Raw genomic sequence first — 20,226 nt, forward strand, 5'->3', positions numbered from 1 at the left:
TTCACAAAGAAAGGTTGAAGAGTACTTGACTCTTGACCAGTTTCCCAGACAACGAGCCAACTCCCTGCAAGCACTGGGCTGACTGAGGAGCTTTGCGAGCCACTCATATACACAAAATTCTTATGTGTACTTGTGTCTGTTCCTGGGTTTTCCCCTGGGAATTTGAAAGTGAGGAACAAAAGAGAAAATTTCTGGATTAAAAACTGAAATAGCCCTGGCCGGTTTGGCTCAGTGGTTAGAGCGTCGGCCTGCGGTCCTGAGAGACCCGGGTTCGGTTCCCGCTAGGGGCACGTACCTCGGTTGCAGTTTGTCCCCGGCCCTGGTCGGTTGTGCGGGTGGCAGCCACTCGATGTGTCCCTTTCACATCGATGTTTCTCTCTCTCTCTCTGTTCCTCTCTCTCCCTCCCAGTCTACCTGAACAAAAAATGGAAAAATGTCCTCGGGTGAGGATAAAAAAAAACAACAAAAAACTGAAATAAACTTCAAGGAAAGGAAATATATTAGCTACTTCTGAATATTATGTTTTCATCTGTTTTGGCTTTTCAGCAGTTTATAAGAAAAATTTGATGTGACTATGTAATCACTATTTGTAGACTCCCGTTTTGAAGTGTGTATGTGAGTCACTGGTGCTGTCTGTGTGCTGGGACTTCACACTGGGTTTAGGGTCCTTTAACTTAATTGTATTCAAACAATTCTGGGCACCTTCCCTCTGGGGAGCACACCTGCCCCTTTTCCATCCCCCATCCCTCTCCCAGGGGTTACCTTTGCCTTTCCCCTTCCAAAGCGCCAAGGAACCCTTCCCATCCCCCTCTTCTTGCCCCAGGGGTTACCTTTGCCTTTCCCACTCCTAAACTTCAAGGGGGCCCTTCTACTTCTCTGATTTTTCCCTAAGCCCCAGTGCAGCCCAGCTGGCTCACTTCTACTACCTCTGTAACTTTCTAAATAAACTTTCTGTTGTAATTTGGAAGAAAAATAAGATAAAATAATTCTTTTAGGATAAATGCTGACTTCTTCTTCTTCTGCAGTTTTTCTTGAGGAATGTGAACTATCTAAACAGCTTCATCCAAAGGAGAACGATTTGGTATTTTTGGTTCCTGAGAGACTGAGTGCAGAGAAGAGAGATATAGAGGGGAATTTCATCCAAGGCCCCCATGAATATCACTGTGCTTATGTTCATAAATTTCGCCGCTCGTCAGTCAGTAAGTACATAATGGGATGTTGAAGAGAAGTCCGCAGCTGTACGCTCATCTTTAGTTTCCCTCTAAGCTGTCCTTTACCAGCATGTCTTTGCTGTACAGTTGACCCTTGAACATCATGGGGTTGAACTGTGTGGGTCCACTTATAAGTGGGTTTTTAAAAAAATACTGGAGGAGTTGTATTTTCTCTTCCTTATGATTTTCATAATAACATTATCTTTTCTCCAGCTTATTTCATTGTAAAAATACATTATAAATATGTAACATTCAAAATGTGTTCCAATCGAGTATGTTTTCAGTAAGACTTCTGGTCATCAGTAGGCTATTAATAAAACTTGGGGGGAATCAAAAGTTATACATGGATTTTCAACTGTGTGAGGAAGGGTTTGTTGTTCAGGGGTCATTGTGCATTTGTTGGATCTCTAGGTTGATTAATTGCCATTCGAGTCCTCTTTTAGTTTTTCTAGACTCATCTGGAAATGGTCCAGTATTTATTGCTCTAGACTTATAATTGAAATTAGACTTATAATGTAAATGCTTTCTTTTGTAATGTCTTCTCCTTGTGGGATATTCCTTCATCTGTCATTGTGTTTGTTATGAAACAGACAACCTGTAAACCACCTGTTTGTTAAATCTTAAATTGCATTTCAGCCTTGGCTTTGTGGCTCATTATTAATGTGAAAACTAAACATGTAATTAATTGTGAGACAGCTTGAGGGGGTTTACTGTTTACATCACCCTGTTCATTGGGTTGTAGGGACTTCTCTCTCTAGGGCAGCATAACAAATAATGTTAGCTTGAATTTAATGAGCAACTACTGTGTGCCTTATCCTTCCTGTCACGTTGATCATCCTCCCCAATGCCCTGCAAAGGGGTAAGAATTATTTGTTCCTGCCTGTCAGGAAGCTAGGGTTCAGGGATGTTAAGTACCAAAACCAAGGTCTTCCTCGGCATTAAATATAAGTGCAGAATTGCAGCCTCCTTCTGTTTGCCTGCAAAGTGCATCTTTATTCTATGCCAAGCTGCATTTTTGATGTTGATGCTTTCTTAGTCCCAGTGATATAAGGAAAACATGATTTCATTATTCCTTTGCCTTTTTGCATCATATTTGGAAAACAACTAAGCTCCTTGAAGTTCAGCGTCAGGCTACATTGTAACTGATGTGTCGTGTGTGTATTGTAAATGTGATCAGAACTCAATTCGTGTAGAATGCATTTAGAACAGCAATAACAGAGATATATATACATGCTTCTGATTCTTGCAAATGATTACATTTGCCAAATTTATATTTCTAAAGTCATCTCCTTCCCTGAACTCCTCATGTACCCAACCATCAGACATCTCCACCTTTCAAACCTTGTCCAAAAAGAAACACTTGCTTTTCTGGCCCAACATCTACTATTCCCTTAGTTTTTCCCATCTCAATAAGTGGGGCCTTTCCTCTTGTTGCTCAGGCCAAAAACCTGAGAGTCATCCTCGATCTCTTTCTCTTACACCCCACATCTAGTCCATCAGCAGATCCTATCGACTCTTTGCAGTGTATCCTGAGCCCAGGCCCCACCTCTGCTACTCTGTCCTGGTCCATCCTGCCATGATCTTTTACCTGGATGACTGCAGTAGCCTCCTGAGCGGCGTTTTTGCAAGTCCTTGCTCAACTATTGCCTGATCCAGAAGACCTTCCCTGACTCCTGTCTATAGTGATCCCTACCTCACACCCTTCCTCCCCTTTATGCTTTCTTCAGAGCACTTTCTTATCACCACCTGACATGTTTGTGTGCCTCTCTCTTCTAAAGAAGAACCAAAGCCTGGTTCAAGAAGTATTTCCTTAGTGAATTATTTATATAACTTGTCATACAAAGACATACATTATAAAATACCTAATTCTGAATAATCTTTTTAACTGGATACTGGTATTCACTGGTAACTGAAATTGCTTTTTCTCTTCCTTGATACTAGTGCGTAATGGGAAATATGAGTGTTCCCTTTCCATCCAGACTCAAGATAATTTGCCAGTCAATTTAAACGAAATCGTGAAATGTGTTGTAATCAGTTCTCTGGTAACTACACAAAGGAAGTTGAAAGCCATGTCTTTGTTGAGTAGTCGAAACCAACTGGCCAGAGCTATTCTGAACCCAAACCCCATGGACTTCTGTACAAAAGATCTGCCTCCGACAACACCTGAGAGAATTGTGAGTGCTGAGGATCTAACAGGGAAGGGCAGACAGTTCCATGTCAGGATGTTAGAGCATCATGTCATGTGTATGTGCTGAGTGTTGATAGCGTGTGCACAGGGATGGTTAGTGCTTGGTTGTCCTTAATATTGCAGAGTGTGTGTTAGGGTCATCAGCTTGCTTCAGGAAAAAGGCGTAGAACCATAAAGAATCGGAGGTGTGCTCGACGAGCAACATTGTAATCACCTAAATGGCTGTTAGGTGATGAAGATTCAGGCGTAGGAGAAGACAGGTGTGTGCTCACAAGTGGGATGAAGCTCATTTTGTGTGAACACGTATCTCACTGGAAGAGCTTCCTACACGTCCCAGGAAATTAACACAGAAAGGCAAAGAAAGGAATCTATCTGAACCCGAGCTGAGTGCTAGGCTTCCCTGTGCCTCTGCTCAGCCAGTTCTCACCCTTCGAGGAAGTCCGGGTTAATGGATGACGAAGACGGACTAAGACAGGGTAGGAGTTTTAAGAGACCTAGCTTGTGAGTGAAACTGAGGTTTAGACTCAGATCTGACCCCAAATCCATGTTCTTTCCGCTGTACTACTTGTTTTTACTGTCTACGGAGAGAATTGACTACAATGGGAAGAACCAAAGAAGAAATAGAGAATTATAGAGCAGTTTATTGTCATCATCTTTATAACAATCACAAATAAAAATAACACTTGTATTTGTCTATGGGCCGAAGCCTACAGACACAAAGTTTCTTTCTTTCCAGTAGTGAAAGTGGTTTTTAGGTTGAGGATGGGTCCCTGTGGGGTTTTCCCTATTGTTCTCACTCTCATTTTTTGTGTAGAAAGCCTACTTGAGAGATTTCAACGAAGACCAGGAGAAAGCGATAGAAACGGCGTATGCCATGGTGAAACACTCCCCAGCAGTTGCCAAGATCTGTCTGATTCATGGGCCACCTGGAACAGGGAAATCGAAAACCATCGTTGGCCTCCTGTCCCGCCTGCTGACCGAGGTAGCCGGCGGGGCCTGTGCTGTGGCTGAGGGGCGGTGCCGCTGGCCTTGCGTCAGCGGCGTGTGAACGAGCACCCAGGGCAGGCGCCTCTCTCTCCACGTCTGTGTATCTTTCTGATACTGTGTGGAACTTCGTCAAAGTCAGGGGTAGTGGAGGGAGAGAAAGTTCTAAGCAGTGAAAGGTAGAAAATACTGCCTTGGGCAAAAGTAATTCTAAGGGCCCCAGGATGGTCTTCTGGCGCTGTTATGGGTCCCATCCGCCGGAGACGGTCTTGAGTGTCTTCCTGGGCTGCACTTTGGTTGTATTGAACACTGAACCAAATAAGCGAGTACTGAGGTCAGGCGTAAAGAAATTAGAACAAGATTTTGTGCCAGAGTACTTTTAATATCAATGGAAGATATAGATGCTTTTATGTATTGTTAACTCCTTGTAAGAGGAACTTTCAAACGTGTGGAAGTAGAGAAAAGGCTAACATGACGTAATAGACTCATGGGGACTTTCTGTCTGTCTGGTGTGTGGCGAATGGCGGAACCAGAGGAGGGGCCACCTGGATGAGAACTCCAACGCCAAGATCAAGCAGAACCGCGTGCTCGTGTGCGCGCCTTCCAACGCGGCTGTGGATGAGCTGATGAAAAAGATTATCCTGGAGTTCAAAGAGAGGTGTAAAGACAAGAGGAATCCTCTGGGTATGATACTTATCGTGGGCTGTTCATTTGTTTTTGTTTTGTTTTCAGTGTTTAGTGTGGGCAGCTTTGAATGACAAAGAACAAGCCAGTTCTGATGATAACTTGTCCATGGGCTGTGGCCCTATGTCCTTAGGGATTCCTTTAGCAAGTGTGACTGGGCATTGTTGGTCTGTGCCAGGCACTGTGCCGAGTTCTGTGGTTTCAGCAGTGAACCCTCTCCAGGAGTCTCATGAGGAAGTGGGTGGAGGCGTGGGCAGTAAGAGGACAAGCTGTAAGCTCTCTGGTAGGAGTGAAATGTGGGCACTTCCTGGCACCTTCGAGTGGCCCCTGACTCAGTCATTTGGGGTTAGGGAAGGCATGTAGAGGAAGTGATGTCTGAGGTGACAAAACCTGAATAGCCCTTAGGAGTTAGCCAGGGGAGGTGTGTGGGGAGGGGGTGCCAGCAGAAGCTTCTGTCGTTAGAGAGGCCAGAGGCCAGAGACCCCAGCCCTGCAGCACAGCTGGAACGGAGTGTGCTCCTGAAGGCGAGGGTTAGTGATGGCTGTGCCGTGCGTCCCCCGTGCCCGGACAGTGTCTGGGGCTTCGTGGTCTGGAGCGACCGGAGGGCTGGAGCAGTGTTCGCTGCCAGTGATTCTCAGAGTGCCCCTGGGAGCTGGTATCACGGCGCCCCCACCTTCCTGTCGGGGGAGGAGAGACTGAAGAGCAGGATGTAGACTGCCCCAGCACAGTTGACATTGGTGAAGAGGTGGCAGGTGACGGAGGACATAGCTCCTGTCTGCCTGGCTCGCTGTCACAGCACACATCTCGTGTGGCGTGCTTAGGGTCAGACTGTTTTCTCCAGCTCATAGTCTTGTCTTTCCTGACCAAATTTTGTTTTTCTTTTAAATCTTCACCTGAGGATATTTTCCCATTGATTTTTAGATTGAGTGGAAGGAAGGGAGGAAGAGAGAGAGAGAAACATCGATGTGAGAGAGACACATCAATTGCTTGTCTCCTGCTTGCCCCCCACCTGTGCTGGGGACTGAACTCACAACCCACGTAACTGCCCTCTAACTGCTGAGCCAAACTGGCCAGGGCCAAATTTTGTTTTTCTTAAGTTACCTGACAGTACCTTTCATCAGTTAGGATTAGATTTGACTGCAAATAAGAGCGGCTCCGAATACAGTGGCTGAGGTAGGATAGAAGTTTCTCAGAAGGCCAGCGATCGGCAGCTCAGGACTGGTACTGGGCTGAGTCTCAGCTCTGGGCTCCCTCTGTCCTGCTGCTCCATTGTGTGTGGCCTCTCCTTGGTGCCCTCCTGGTCACGGATGGCTGCTCCACCTCCAGCAGTCACATCCAGCAGCAAGTGTCCCGGGGGAAAGACAAAGAAGGGACAAAAGGAATATCCTGGCCTTGTTTTCAGGAAAGTTCTGAACACTGCCAGCAACACCTCTGCTTCCTTCCTTCCAGCGAGAACCTACTCATGGCTCCGCCCAGCTACGGGAGCAGCTGGGACCCACCATCCTTATTCCGAGGGACAACACACGTTTTTTGTTTTACCACATGTGTATCACCTACAAATAGAACTCACTGGCTTGTCAGACTCACAGGACAGTTAGTCTGCCACTCTCCCAGCCACAGTGTGTCATGAGGTGTGTGAGCTTAGCACTGTCTCTTGGCACAGGCATTGCTCTCAGCTGCTCCGGGGTATCTCATCGTAGGGTGTCTGGGTAGACATTGAGGCTCTCTTCCGCTCTGCTACTTCAGCGTTGATTGCAGTGAGCGTTCCTACCCGTGTGTGTGCTTCTCCAGCAGGGTGGAAGGGCTGCTGCAGCCAGGAAGGAGGTTGCGCTGCCGGATGCCAGCTGGAGGGCGCACTGGAGGAACCGAGCTCGGTCCGCAGGCTGTCTCCTCCGCTTCCGTACAGCTTTCTAGGGCCATGCTTTTAAAGCTGCCTTGTGAACGTTAGTGCTTGTAAAATCAGTTTAGGCAGACCAGGACCACATACTCATCAAGGTAAAGTCGGGCAGAAAAGATCAGAGTACAGGTAGTAGGGTAAGTTGTCTTGTGAAACTTCTTTCATTGCTGATGGGTGAGGTATACTTTGTACTGCAGGTCATGGTCACTGGTCTACTGCATGTGTACGTAGAGGTGAAATCGAGGGTTAAAGGATGTGTGCGTATTCAGTTTTCTAGAAAGTGTTAAATTCTTCTTGAAAGCGGTTGTACCAGAGTACCTGGCCCAGGCAGTGTGCGGTTCTCACTGACCTCCCAGGCCAGGTGGGGAGAGCGGTCCAGTGTGCACCGACCACGCAGCAGGGTGGGCAGCAGTGTGCGGTTCTCACTGACCTCCCAGGCCAGGTGGGGAGTGCGGTCCAGTGTGCACCGACCACGCAGCAGGGTGGGCAGCAGTGTGCGGTTCTCACTGACCTCCCAGGCCAGGTGGGGAGTGCAGTCCAGTGTGCACCGACCACGCAGCAGGGTGGGCAGCAGTGTGCGGTTCTCACTGACCTCCCAGGCCAGGTGGGGAGTGCGGTCCAGTGTGCACCGACCACGCAGCAGGGTGGGCAGCAGTGTGCGGTTCTCACTGACCTCCCAGGCCAGGTGGGGAGAGCGGTCCAGTGTGCACCGACCACGCAGCAGGGTGGGCAGCAGTGTGCGGTTCTCACTGACCTCCCAGGCCAGGTGGGGAGAGCGGTCCAGTGTGCACCGACCACGCAGCAGGGTGGGCAGCAGTGTGCGGTTCTCACTGACCTCCCAGGCCAGGTGGGGAGTGCAGTCCAGTGTGCACCGACCACGCGGCAGGGTGGGCAGCAGTGTGCGGTTCTCACTGACCTCCCAGGCCAGGTGGGGAGAGCGGTCCAGTGTGCACCGACCACGCAGCAGGGTGGGCAGCAGTGTGCGGTTCTCACTGACCTCCCAGGCCAGGTGGGGAGTGCAGTCCAGTGTGCACCGACCACGCAGCAGGGTGGGCAGCAGTGTGCGGTTCTCACTGACCTCCCAGGCCAGGTGGGGAGTGCGGTCCAGTGTGCACCGACCACGCAGCAGGGTGGGCAGCAGTGTGCGGTTCTCACTGACCTCCCAGGCCAGGTGGGGAGAGCGGTCCAGTGTGCACCGACCACGCAGCAGGGTGGGCAGCAGTGTGCGGTTCTCACTGACCTCCCAGGCCAGGTGGGGAGAGCGGTCCAGTGTGCACCGACCACGCAGCAGGGTGGGCAGCAGTGTGCGGTTCTCACTGACCTCCCAGGCCAGGTGGGGAGTGCAGTCCAGTGTGCACCGACCACGCGGCAGGGTGGGCAGCAGTGTGCGGTTCTCACTGACCTCCCAGGCCAGGTGGGGAGAGCGGTCCAGTGTGCACCGACCACGCGGCAGGGTGGCGGCAGCCCTGCAAGCCAGGCGTTGGCACGGAGTTTTCATTCTTTGAGAACATAGCTTCTGTCAGTCAGAAGACCTTTTTCTTCTTTCTCAGTGTTTCATTCCCACTCCTTTTTACTTTTCCCGTGGTCCTGGTGTCCTGTAAGGAAACGGCCTTGCCAGTTAGTGTGATCTTGTTTCTGGGGTTCATTGTGTATACATGCCCTTCATCAGGGCAGGTTCTCTTCTCACTAGAGTTTTTACCAGGAATGGATGTTGAATTTGATTGCATTTTTGGGGTGTTTTGTTGTTGCATTCATTGAAATGGTAGTGAAGTTTTTCTTCTTTAATCTGTTCATGTAGTAAATTACAATGTTTTTCTAATGATAAAAGAGCTTTGATTCCTAGAATAAAGCCAAATTGGTTGTGTATTACTATTTTTTAACATGTCTGGATTGCTAATGTTTTATTTAGGATTTTAAAAATTACTATTCATAAATGAGGCCAGCCTGTAGTTTTTCTTCGTCTTTCTTTTCTAGTTTTAGTATTGAAGTTACACAAACTTTAAAAATGTAGTTGGGCCCTGGCCGGTTTGGCTGAGCAGTTAGCACGTCGGCTCGGCCCGAGGACCAAAGAGCCACGGGTTTGATTCTGGTCAAGAGCATGTACCTCAGTTGTAGTTCATCCCCGGCCCTGCTGGGGTCGTGCGGGAAGCAACCAGTCAATGTGGGTCTATCACATCGATGTTTCTCTTTTTCTCTCTCTCTTTCTCCCTCCCACTCTATCTGATGATAAAGAGAAAAGTATCCTCGGGTGAGGAGTAAAAAAAATGGAGTTGGGGGAATTTTTTTTGTTTACTCTTTGCAATGTTTTATATAAAACAGATTATCTCTTTCTTGAAGGTTAATTCATTCTTAGTGTTATTTGTTTTTTGTCTGTTTTTGACAGAAGGATAACGTTTTTATCTACTGTCGAAATGCTTTTAACTGTAACAGGTCTAATCAGATTTTCTAGATTTGAGTGAGTCTTGCTCATTATCTTAGGTTTTTAAATATGTTGGTATAAAATTGTATTTTGTATTCTCATTTTTAAAATCTCAACTGTATTTCTGAGGGTCACCTTGGTCAATCTCTATATGATGTGTTTAGTTTGCATATTCCCACGTGGCATGGGCCTGATTGGAAAGTCCCAGGAGAGAATTTTTCCCCAGCTGAGCCAGGACAGACATGTTCACTTCTGCATCCTGCCACCTCTCTTAGGCCCGTTTGCTCTGTAGTGGGCCTTAATTCCAAGCCTGAGCTGTAAGATTTCTGTATCTTGATTGGAACGGTAGTTAGCCAGTATAGACATTTGTCAGACTCTATCGAACTAAAGATTTTTAAAGCTCTGCATTTAATTGAATGTTAACTTAAAAATGCCGAGTCACCGAGATAGTGCGTAGCCCTCGCCCCTCCCCCTCCGGGAAGCCGCAGCAGCTCAGGACATTCCGCTCTGGTTTCCAGCTTCTCTTTGTTTCTGACCCTAGAATTTGTCCTACCTTCTTATGAGCTCACTTATGTAATTTAAAGGGTGTTTGTCATCATCTGCGGGGCACCCCCGGCTGTTCCTGGTGGAGTAGAATGTGAGTGGGGCAGGGTTCAGAAGCTTTGTCCTGAGTACTCTGTAGAAAAGGATTGCTGGTCAAATAAGACTGTTTAGAAATGCAATATGTAGTCTCATATAAAAGTCTTTATATGTTTTTTAAACATCCTGTGGTTAAGAAATCTGTTTTATCTTAATTCGCCATTTCTGAAATCTGTTTTATCATGGAAAGTTCTAAAAATATTGATTAGTAGAATAGAATCTCAACTCTGCATTGTACTGTTTGTATATGACCTTGATAGCTACTATTACGTAGAAATGGTAAGTACCTACTTTATAGGGTTGTTACGAAGAATCTGTGAAAGAATGTGCATGAAGTCTCTAGTGGAGTTCCAGGTATCCAGTTAACTGATAGTTCATGTTCGCTCCCTTCTGATTGTTAATACATTTGCTTAGAAATACATATTATAATGGACAGAGGTTCACAATGTCCTCATTAATCTCTTAAGTGTGATTTTTATCAACAGGAAACTGTGGAGATATCAATTTAGTACGTCTGGGTCCAGAAAAGTCTATCAATAGTGAGGTCCTAAAATTCAGTTTGGACAGCCAAGTTAACCACAGAATGAGTAAGTACTGAAAAAGTTTCATGCTAATGTCAGCTCTGTTCCTTTTGTGCAGTGGACAGTGGCTTAGGCATTTAATGTAATGTGGAGACCCGAGAGATGGCCTGGCTTTGAGAATAGGTTTTCATCTTGTTGTTATGCATATGTAGATATGTTAGAATCGGCATATAACTCTTTATCTTTTTTTTTTTTAGAAAAAGACTTACCTTCTTATGTTCAGGAGATGCATAGAAGAAAGGAATGTCTAGACCACCAACTAGATGAACTTTCCCGCCAGCGTGCTTTATGCCGAGGTGGGCGGGAAATACAGGTATCTAAACATTTCTTGACTAATGGTTTCTAGTAAATCATAGGTGCACGAGCTAGTTGGTGAGGATTTGATACCATTTTTCACTGTGGAATAACATGATTTGTTGATTAAAAAATGTGTACAAAAGTGGTATGAAAAGCACAAGATAGTTAATGGTTTAGACTTTGCAGGACTCTGTTTTGACTAAGCTCTGCTGTGTAGCACAGGAGATGTACATAAACAAAGGGGTGTGGCTCTGTGCCAATAAAACTTTATTTACAAAACAGATGGCGAGTTGAATTTGTTCCACCTGCTGTAGTTTGCTGTTGCCTGCCTTATATTAAAGCTGCACTGAATTCATTAGGTATCTTTCAATTACAAGTTAAAGAAACTCAATTCAAGTTAAGTTAGACAAGCCCTGGTCAGGTAGCTTAGTTGGTTAGAGCATCATCCTCATGTGTCAAGGTTGTGGGTTTGATCCCCTGTTAGAGCACACACAAGAAATCAACCATGGAATGCATGGATGGGTGGAACAAGAAGTCTACATTTCTCCCTCCCTCCCTCCCTCCCTCCCTCCCTCTTTCTCAAATCAATCAAGAACAATTTTTTAAAAGTTAAGTTAGACAGAAGTGGAATTTACTGACACCTGCCTAGACCTGGGAAAGTAGGAGTGGATTAACTGTAGCAAATGATGTCATTTCTGTGCCCTTAATTAGCTTGTCTGTGAGTTAGCCTTTTCTTCTCCCGGAAAAGACGAGCCCAGCACTTCTAGGGTCCACCACCCCAGCTTAGAAAACCCACAGGTAGAGAAGGCCTCCCTGCCATGATCCATGCATCAATTCCAAGGAAGAACTTGGATTAGTCCCTGGGTGTGCAGGCAGGTCTAATTCCTGTTTTTAATAGAATGGATGCCAGGATTGGCCGGGCTTGCATTACATGCCTGTCACTGTGACAGAGATGATTGAGGTGTGATTGATAGCCTCATTGAAACCATCTAGAAACGGAAGGCATGTTGACCCAGGGGTTTGGATGCTCAGAAATAGCATACGTGCCATATTGCTGGACCTAAGGGGGATCTTTCATAGCGTGAAGAATTAATCAGACCAACACTTGCTGCTCAGTGGAGCACAGGGTGCTGGAAAGTGAACAAGGTTCAGCAAGAGACCTGAGAGAAATTGCAATAGAGACATTATTACTCACGGGTCCTGGAGGAAGTACACAGCCCGCCTCGAGGGCACAGTGCAGAGTGCAGCCAGGGGCAGGACCTGGCGCACATCCCTTTAATAGGGCCTCTGGGTGGAGTGCTTTGGGGTTCCCGGGCTAAGGCTGCATTGGTCAGTTCAAACCAAAAAGTGGAGTTTTGGTCAGCCCCACGGGGTCTTATCTAAGGGTTGCATAAGGCAGACAGGCCCTGGGGGGCAGGGGAGACTTGATCTCGAAGGTTGTTGGAGAAATCCTGTCAGGAGCTTACATTTGCTGTGGCTGGGCTGCTGCCTGGGGCGTGGCTCCTGTGAGGGCTGGTGTCCCTGGAGGTGAGCATCAGAGAGCGTCAGGACTTTGCTGGCAAAGAGAAAACCTGGATGGATGAGTTTGCCATTGTCAAGTGTAGGCTCACCCTTTTGAAGTGAAGCAGTCCATTGGAAAGCGTTTTGAAATGCTTATTTAGCCCTGGCTGGTTTGGCTCAGCGGTTAGAGCGTCGGCCTGTGGACTGGAGAGTCCTGGGTTCAGTTCCCGCTAGGGGCACGTACCTCGGTTGTAGTTTGTCCCCGGCCCCGTTGGGGTCGTGTGGGTGGCAGCCACTCAATGTGTCTCTCTCACATCGATGTTTCTCTGTGTTTCTTCCTCCCTTTCTTCCTCCTGCTCTATCTGAAGATAAATGCAAAAATGTCCTCGGGTGAGGATTAAATAAATAAGTAAATAAATAAAATGCTTATTTGATTTTAGTGATGGCATTCTAATTTTTTCCAGAGGCAAGAATTAGATCAAAAAATTGCCCAAGTTTCAAAAGAAAGGCAGGAACTTGCTTCTAAAATTAAAGAGGTAAGTTGTTTACTTATAGCATTTTCCTGGTTTTTCTTCTTTTAATTATGACATATTCAGAAAACCTCTGAGCTTTTGTCAATTACATTAAAAATTTTTTTTTTTATTAAGACAAATTTCAAACAAATATGAAAGTGGAGATGGTGTAATGACATGTATATTTACATTTGTTTCTTTAGCCTCATAATGAATTCTTATCACTACTTGAGAGATCTAAGAAGGAAGTGATTATGGAGTATCTTTTTCTTTTCTCGGTCTGGGTAGATACTAAGCTTCATGTCAGCCCCCCCCCCCCCCCCACTGCAAGATCCATTATGAAATTATAGCCAGATGAGTAGTTAATAAAAACAAGTTGGTGGGTGTTTCCCTATTAAGAAAAGGAATCACATGTCTGGATCCGAGCACAGTGACAGTGGCAACTCCATATTGCATTTCTTCGGATGACACACTGTTTCAATTGGGAGTCAGGAGAGGGTAGAATAGCAAACAGTGATATATTGTCAGTATTTTTGAGGAGATTTTTCTCCTGAATGTATTGCCAGCCTTCTTTATGTGACTAAATAAATACAGTTGAATGTAATGCATATTTCCATTAGCAATTTGTTTATTCAAATTAAAAATTCGGTGGAAACTTCATTAAAATTTTAAACTGAGCCCAAACTCAGTCTTCCCAAATTGAAGGCTGAAGTTCATGTGTGCAGGTAGCGTGTTTCTGCTACTCGTCGCGTGTGCTGCGGCCTTTGGCTGTCTGCGTGCTCGCGGCTGAGAGGAGCCGGGCGACGGCGCTGCAGCGGGTGGGCCCTGGTGGGCCAGTCGCCAGCCTCCGCCCAGAGCTCACATGCGCTTCGAAGTCCATGCTGACGGCCCTGTGCAGGGCAGCGTCGGCCCTGCCTCTCGGGCGCGGGCGCGGGCGCGGGCTGACTGCGGAGAATGCCAGTCTGTGCCCCAGCCCAAGTGGTGTGCAGTGAGAGGTGTCGCTCACGCTGTCCGGGCCACCGCAGCACAGTGACGTTTTCCATCCGAGGGTGTGAGTTCGCGGAGAACAGACTTCAGTTACACTCAGCTCCCCGAACACCCATGTAGTTCAAGGGTGAGCTGTAGACTGCACTAGAGAAGTAGACCAAGGTTGTTTTCTAACTGGAAGGAGAAACAGTTATTTTTGTTGGTTCTAGCCTTTATAGAAGGAAGAATAACGTTATATACTTTAAAATGAACAAAAAACATACATTCAGGTTTATTTTTGACCTTGTTTTTATTCAGATAATTGCCCTACAACTCAGAATTATTTCATCTCTGCTTACTTGGATACCTGCCCGTGTACATTGGCTTGTATAAGCATTGTAATCGACTTAGCCCAGATCAAACCTGGGATACGTTTTTCTTTGGTACCTAAATCTGAGTCTATCTAAGCTTAGTCTGAACTCAAAGCATATTCTTTCTGGTGGTTTCTGATTCTCTAGAATGTTTCTGCTGTTTTTCTAGATTTGAGGTTCTCCCTTTCTATTTACCAAATATTCTGTCACATAATGAAGGTGGGTGTTTTATAGCAAAAGTAGGCCTACTGTAATCTAGAACTTACCGCTGAATAGTAATGATCCTGTGTTTGTTGTCTCAGGTTCAAGGACGCCCGCAGAAAACCCAGAGCATCATCATCCTCGAGTCCCACATCATCTGCTGCACCCTGAGCACGAGCGGCGGCTTACTGCTCGAGTCTGCGTTCCGGGGCCAAGGAGGTGTACCCTTCAGCTGTGTCATTGTTGATGAGGTTGGTGAGCAGGCGGCCATTCAGCTTTGACTAGTGCTGTAGGAGCCAGATGTTGACACAGTGGTCTTGGCATCTGACTTTACTGCCATTACATGTGTGTCCCTTCGTGCTGAAATATGCTGCTGCTGACCCCGTACCCCCAAAACCCAGGTCCAAGCTGCTCTTCCAGTGGTGAGGTTCCCTTGTAAGGGTGCCTGATGGCTCCTCTCAGCCCTCCCCAGGACTGTCTAAGCTTCTGCTTGGAATAGCTCAGTTTACCTTTCGAAGCATTTTTAATGTAACTTTGGACAGCTCTGAGATGCAGTATTTTCCTAGTTGTTCCACTGAGCAGATATTTATTAGGTGCCTACTGTGTGCCAGATGCAGAGCCAGAAGATAGCAGGGGTGGGCAATGAGGTGCAGAGAGCCAGTGCAGGAGGCCGAGGTCCCGTAGTCCCTAGTGAGAACGTGTGAGGTGGGCACGATAAAACGGCCTCCAGTGGAGGGAGCGCCCGCTGAGGAACAGGAGGGCGCGGGATGGGGTGGGACAGGCGTGCCCTCCAGCTGCTGGCTGGCTTCTAAATACATGTGTGAATTTTTTTGAGTGTTTTTGTTTTATTGTTTGTTTGTTTCTCTAAAGAAATCCTTGTTTTTGATGTTTGGTGCAGAAGGAGAAAGTATGGCTCTTTTCTGAATGGTGAGAGCTTGTGTGAGTTTGGTGACCCGCACACGGAGAAATAAAAAGCAAAGATGATTAAGATGATTTCTCCATTCTGTACTGTGTTACTCAGGCTGGGCAGGCTTGTGAAGTGGAGACCCTCACCCCACTCATCCACCGCTGTAACAAGCTAATCCTCGTGGGGGACCCGAAGCAGCTGCCCCCCACAGTCATCTCCTTGGTGAGTTCCTTGTATTCCCATCCAGTTCAAGTAGAAGGGGCTTCTTTGGAATTTTGGCGGTGGGGCGTTCTTTGTTGGATCATCACCTCTTATTTGCAGGGAAAAGTATTGGGAAGGCTGGGAAAAAAGGACCACCATTTTTCTCAGTCTCTGAAAATGTTCCTTTGTTGGTAATTGTGTGTGTGACGGGAGCCGTGTCAGAGACCAGGAGACTAAAAAGACCCTGCTCCACGTGTGCGGGGCTTTCCTTTGGGACAGGCGGGATGCCGCTGTTCTAAGGGTCGCCTCTGACTTATTTTAATTACATAAACACCAAAACAGTAATGGAAGAAAAACTTTAAAAGCAAGAAAAGAATCCCAACCTACTGATTTATATTTAAATAGGTGCTACTTTGAGGAAAACAGTATAAAGAGAAATTTCCAGTTTTAGAACTCTGCATCCTGTGGCCGTCACACCCTCGGGGAGGGAAGGTGACCGGAAGGGGACCGCGAGCCCTGCTGGTGGGAGACGGTGCCTGCGTCATGACCCGCCGCTCTGCTGCTCATCTCAGCGAGGCTGGCCCCCAGAAGTGCACCCAGGCGGTGTTCAGCAGATGTTTGGGGCCATCAGAATGGGGCCAGACCATGGTTTTGAAATTTAAATCATATACATATTTCAAGGCTGTACGGATTCAACTTGTTGAAGGGCTGTGGCAGGGAATGAAAAGGGGTGTTGATGAGCCTCAGCTTGAGTGCCTGCTTTCATGATTGATTGAAAATAGCAAAAGTGCCCTGGCCAGTTGGGCTCAGCAGTTAGAGCGTCGGCCTGCGGTCCAGAGAGACCCGGGTTCAGTTCCCGCTAAGGGCATGTACCTCGGTTGCAGTTTGTCCCCGGCCCCGGTGACTGGGGTCGTGTGGGTGGCAGGTGGTTGATGTGTCTCTCTCACATCGATGTTTCTCTCTCTCTTCCTCCCTCTCTCCCTCCCGCTCTATCTGAAGATAAATGCAAAAATGTCCTCGGGTGAGGATTAAAAAATAAATAAAGGGAGAAAAGTCCATTTCTGCTTTCTTAAATTGCAGAAATAATACAGGCTTATTGAGGAATGTTCAAAAAATAATTACAAAGTTAATTTCCTCAACCTCTTTCTAGGGGTAATAACTGAAGAGTTTAGAGTATTTTAACAGATTGGCTGGGCATTTGTATGTTCATTGATTCACCCTTTTCAGTCTATACTTACTGAGAGCCAGCCTAGTTCAGGTCCTGCTGTGTTATGACAGTGAGGGACACAGACTGAAATCCTGCCCTCGTGGAGCGTCTGTTCTAGTGGGAACCGGCGCACAAGTGACGAGTCAGTGTGTCCGGTGGTTGTCAGTTTGGTGTATGTGTGGATATAGGTGGTAGGCCTTCTTCAAAGGTGGCAGAATCATTCTGTGCCAAGTTGGTTTCTCTTGCGTCAGTAGCTAGATGAGGAGTAGCTTCTGTGTCAGGACATGCAAACCCATGTCATCGTGTAGGGCGGCCCAGCTGTTTTCTGGAAGTAGGTGTTATCTCCTGTAGGTCCTTTTTTTTCTTTCCCCAGAGAGAAGGTTCAAAATGAGGTTTTGGCTAATTTGAATAAATGAGCTTTGGGGAATATAAATGAAAATTGTCAAATGTCTACTAATATTTATTTTATTCAGTTGTGCCAACCTATTTAAATTCACATATAGAAATAATCTGTTATTTAGAAGCACTGCCTCTTCCCTCCGCTCTCACAGTGCGAAGCGGGTGTGTTTAGACTCCGCACATCAGCGTCGGCTCCACATCTCCCCGCTGTCGCGAAGACCTCCTGGCTCCATGTGTTTCCCAGAGCACATTGCTACTTCTAGATTCTTTGATAAAATACTTTTTAAATCTTAGTGTGATGCTGACATTGAAAAGTACATCCAAGGTTCTTCCAGGATAACAGCTTTCTCCGTCTGTCAGGCGAGGCTGTCCGCAGGTTGCACGCTGCAGCCCATCGCTGGGGGTGTGAGATGAGCTTAGTGCGTCGGCTGTGTGCTCTCCGCAGAGCACAGTTCTGGGAGGCTCTGTCTGGGCTGCCGAGACTGCTGAGTGCGTGTTGGCAGGGTGGGCGGAGCTGTGCTTTTTATTTTTACTTTTTCTTTATTGGTTTTAGAGAGAGAGGAACGGAGAGGAAGAGAGAGATAGAAACATCGATGAGAGAGAACATGGACTGGCCACCTCCTGCATGCCCCCACTGGGGATTTGGCCCACAACCTGGGCATGTGCCCTGACCGGGAATCGAACCAGCGACCTCTTGGTGCGTGGGTTGATGCTCAACCACTGAGCCACACCGGCCAGGCGAAGTTGGTCTTAAAATGGGCTTACAGTGGCACTGAATATTTCTGTTTGTTGAGAGCATAACCCAGAAAGAGTGGTTAAAATCTGTTACTTTTTTTTTCTTCTTTCATCATTGAGTCAGGTGACCTCTGTTAGCATCAAAATAGCTTCAGTTGTGGTCATTCACAAGATCATATCGGTTTCAGAGCAGTGTGTGGGTTTTCTGAATGAGGAGAAAATACCTCAACCTGAATGATCAAGCCACATGGCTTTTCAGGGGCCAGGGTCAGAAACCTCTTTCTCTGACTCTGATTGTTGGTAATGTCCCCTGAACCTTGCCGTGTGCATAGTGGAGCTCAGTGCTTGTTTCTATAACGGGGACGAGGACAGGCGATCCTCAGAGGTTACTGCTTCATCCTCCCCCTCCCAGAAGGCCCAGGAGTATGGCTACGAGCAGTCGCTGATGGCCCGCTTCTGCAAACTGCTGGAGGAGAACGTGGAGCACCACGTGAGCGGCAGACTGCCCATCCTGCAGCTGACCGTCCAGTACAGAATGCACCCCGACATCTGTCTCTTCCCTTCCAATTATATTTACAACAGGAACCTGAAAACTGACAGGTGGGCTCCACTCATCACTTGGTAGCTAGTTTTAACTCTTGTCATGAAAAGCATAAAGCAAAGATTTAATACTTTTCTCTAATTATAAAAGTCATGTTTATTGTAAAAAATGTAGATAAGCAAAAAAGAAGGGGAACCCCACCGATATTTATACTACCCAGAAATAGTTACTGGTAACATTTTGGTACATCTTCTTCTAGTCCTTGTACTGTGTGTATCTTTATTTTTTTTTTAACTGAAAGAAAACCATGCCATACTCTATATAGCATCGAATGGCTTGCTCTTTTCTCTACATCCTGTATGATGAGTTATTTTCCAGTTGTAATTGTTATGTTTTAATTACATAGCTCATTCTCCCTGGCACTAGAATAGAACTAAAACTTGTTTTATACCTTTCACTAAAGCACATTGCAATAAAAGAAGGCCCTTCTTGTGCTCTTATTTTCCCTAGTTTCCTCCTCTACAAGGAAAATGGTAATAATAACTTAAATTTTTTTCATATAACTTGACTTGTGTTCTGAACGGTGATCGCTTTTTTGTAGAGTGACTGAGACCTATCGGTGTTCATCAGACTGGCCCTTTCAGCCCTACCTCGTGTTTGATGTCGGGGACGGCTCAGAAAGACGGGATAATGAGTACGTTCTTCTCTTTCTCCACTCCCCAGGGGCGGGCCCAGAATTGTTATAGTGTATTTGTTCATATTTATATTCAGAATACTGTCCATATACACATCTCTGTGTCTATTGTCAGAGTACAATCATTTTTATTTAACCAGGTTGTTGATAGCCTCTCCTTTTAAAAAATAAATTATTAACATCTTTATATATTTGAGCCTTTTTTTTTTTTTAATTTTTTTTTTTAATTGATTTTAGAGAGAGATAGAAACATCGATGAGAGAGAATATCGATTGGCCGCCTCCTGCATGCCCCTCACTGGGGATCAGGCCCACAACCTGGGCATGTGCTCTGGCCGGGAATCAAACAGGCGACCTCTTGGTGCATGGGTCAATGCTCAACCCCTGAGCCATACCAGCTGGGCTATATTTCAGCCTTTTAATTCTTAAGTGTATAATGGAGATTGTAGTACCTAACATGTGGTAGGCACTTGAGTAGATCTCTGCCGAGGTCATAGCTCTGAGCGAGTTTATTGTGGTCTAATAGGAAAGACAGACATCAACCAGGTAGTCGCCAAGGTCATTAATTACACCAATTGGGGTAAGTGTTGTGAAAGGTCAGTATAGATTCAGCTGACTTAGGGTGTGAGACAGAGGGTGGGCATTACTTTACCTGTATTGGATTGTTAAGTGGTTTATGAGTAACAACACAAAGGATTGGTGGTTGCTAATGAGGACCAGAGCTGCTTATAAGAGACCAAGGGGGTCGGGGGGGGGGGGGGGCTGCTCTGTTAGCACAGGTGCACACACCACCTGTCGTGATGAAGTCAGAGGATGTGCAAAGTCACCTGTGTCCTGAGAGCTGCCGAGCAGGCCCTGTCCTCAGTGAGGCTCAGGTGTGAGTCAGTAGAGGTGGAGGAGCTGGAGATCCAGAGCCACAGGCGGCCAGCCTTGCAGTGCCAGAGGGCTTGTGGGTGGAGCAGAGGACTGAGGGCGGAGCCCTATAAGCATTTTGGGTTTGACAGGTCACAAGGGGATGTTGACCTGAGATGACCAAGCAGAACCAAGGTTTCAAGGATGGAGGAAAAAACTAGCTAACTGGGTTGACCGAGCA

At 46.6% G+C, this 20,226-nt stretch overlaps 1 protein-coding gene across 4 annotated transcripts in view; it reads left to right on the plus strand.

Moving 5' to 3' along the window:
* The window catches only part of SETX (senataxin), a 61,149-nt gene that overhangs the window by 30,415 nt on the left and 10,508 nt on the right, over positions 1-20,226 (plus strand). For 3 of the 4 annotated variants that reach the window (XM_036262017.1, XM_036262018.1, XM_036262019.1), the window contains 11 exons: positions 1,026-1,199; positions 3,153-3,385; positions 4,214-4,381; positions 4,917-5,067; positions 10,508-10,609; positions 10,801-10,916; positions 12,865-12,936; positions 14,552-14,701; positions 15,472-15,579; positions 18,312-18,499; positions 19,042-19,134. In XM_036262017.1, the coding sequence (XP_036117910.1) occupies positions 1,026-1,199; positions 3,153-3,385; positions 4,214-4,381; positions 4,917-5,067; positions 10,508-10,609; positions 10,801-10,916; positions 12,865-12,936; positions 14,552-14,701; positions 15,472-15,579; positions 18,312-18,499; positions 19,042-19,134 (1,555 nt within the window). The remainder of the gene's footprint in view (positions 1-1,025; positions 1,200-3,152; positions 3,386-4,213; positions 4,382-4,916; positions 5,068-10,507; positions 10,610-10,800; positions 10,917-12,864; positions 12,937-14,551; positions 14,702-15,471; positions 15,580-18,311; positions 18,500-19,041; positions 19,135-20,226) is intronic. The other variant, XM_036262020.1, reaches the window with a different exon arrangement.

Source organism: Molossus molossus, unplaced genomic scaffold (genome assembly GCF_014108415.1).
Source record: "Molossus molossus isolate mMolMol1 unplaced genomic scaffold, mMolMol1.p scaffold_m16_p_14, whole genome shotgun sequence".
NCBI lineage: Eukaryota > Metazoa > Chordata > Mammalia > Chiroptera > Molossidae > Molossus > Molossus molossus.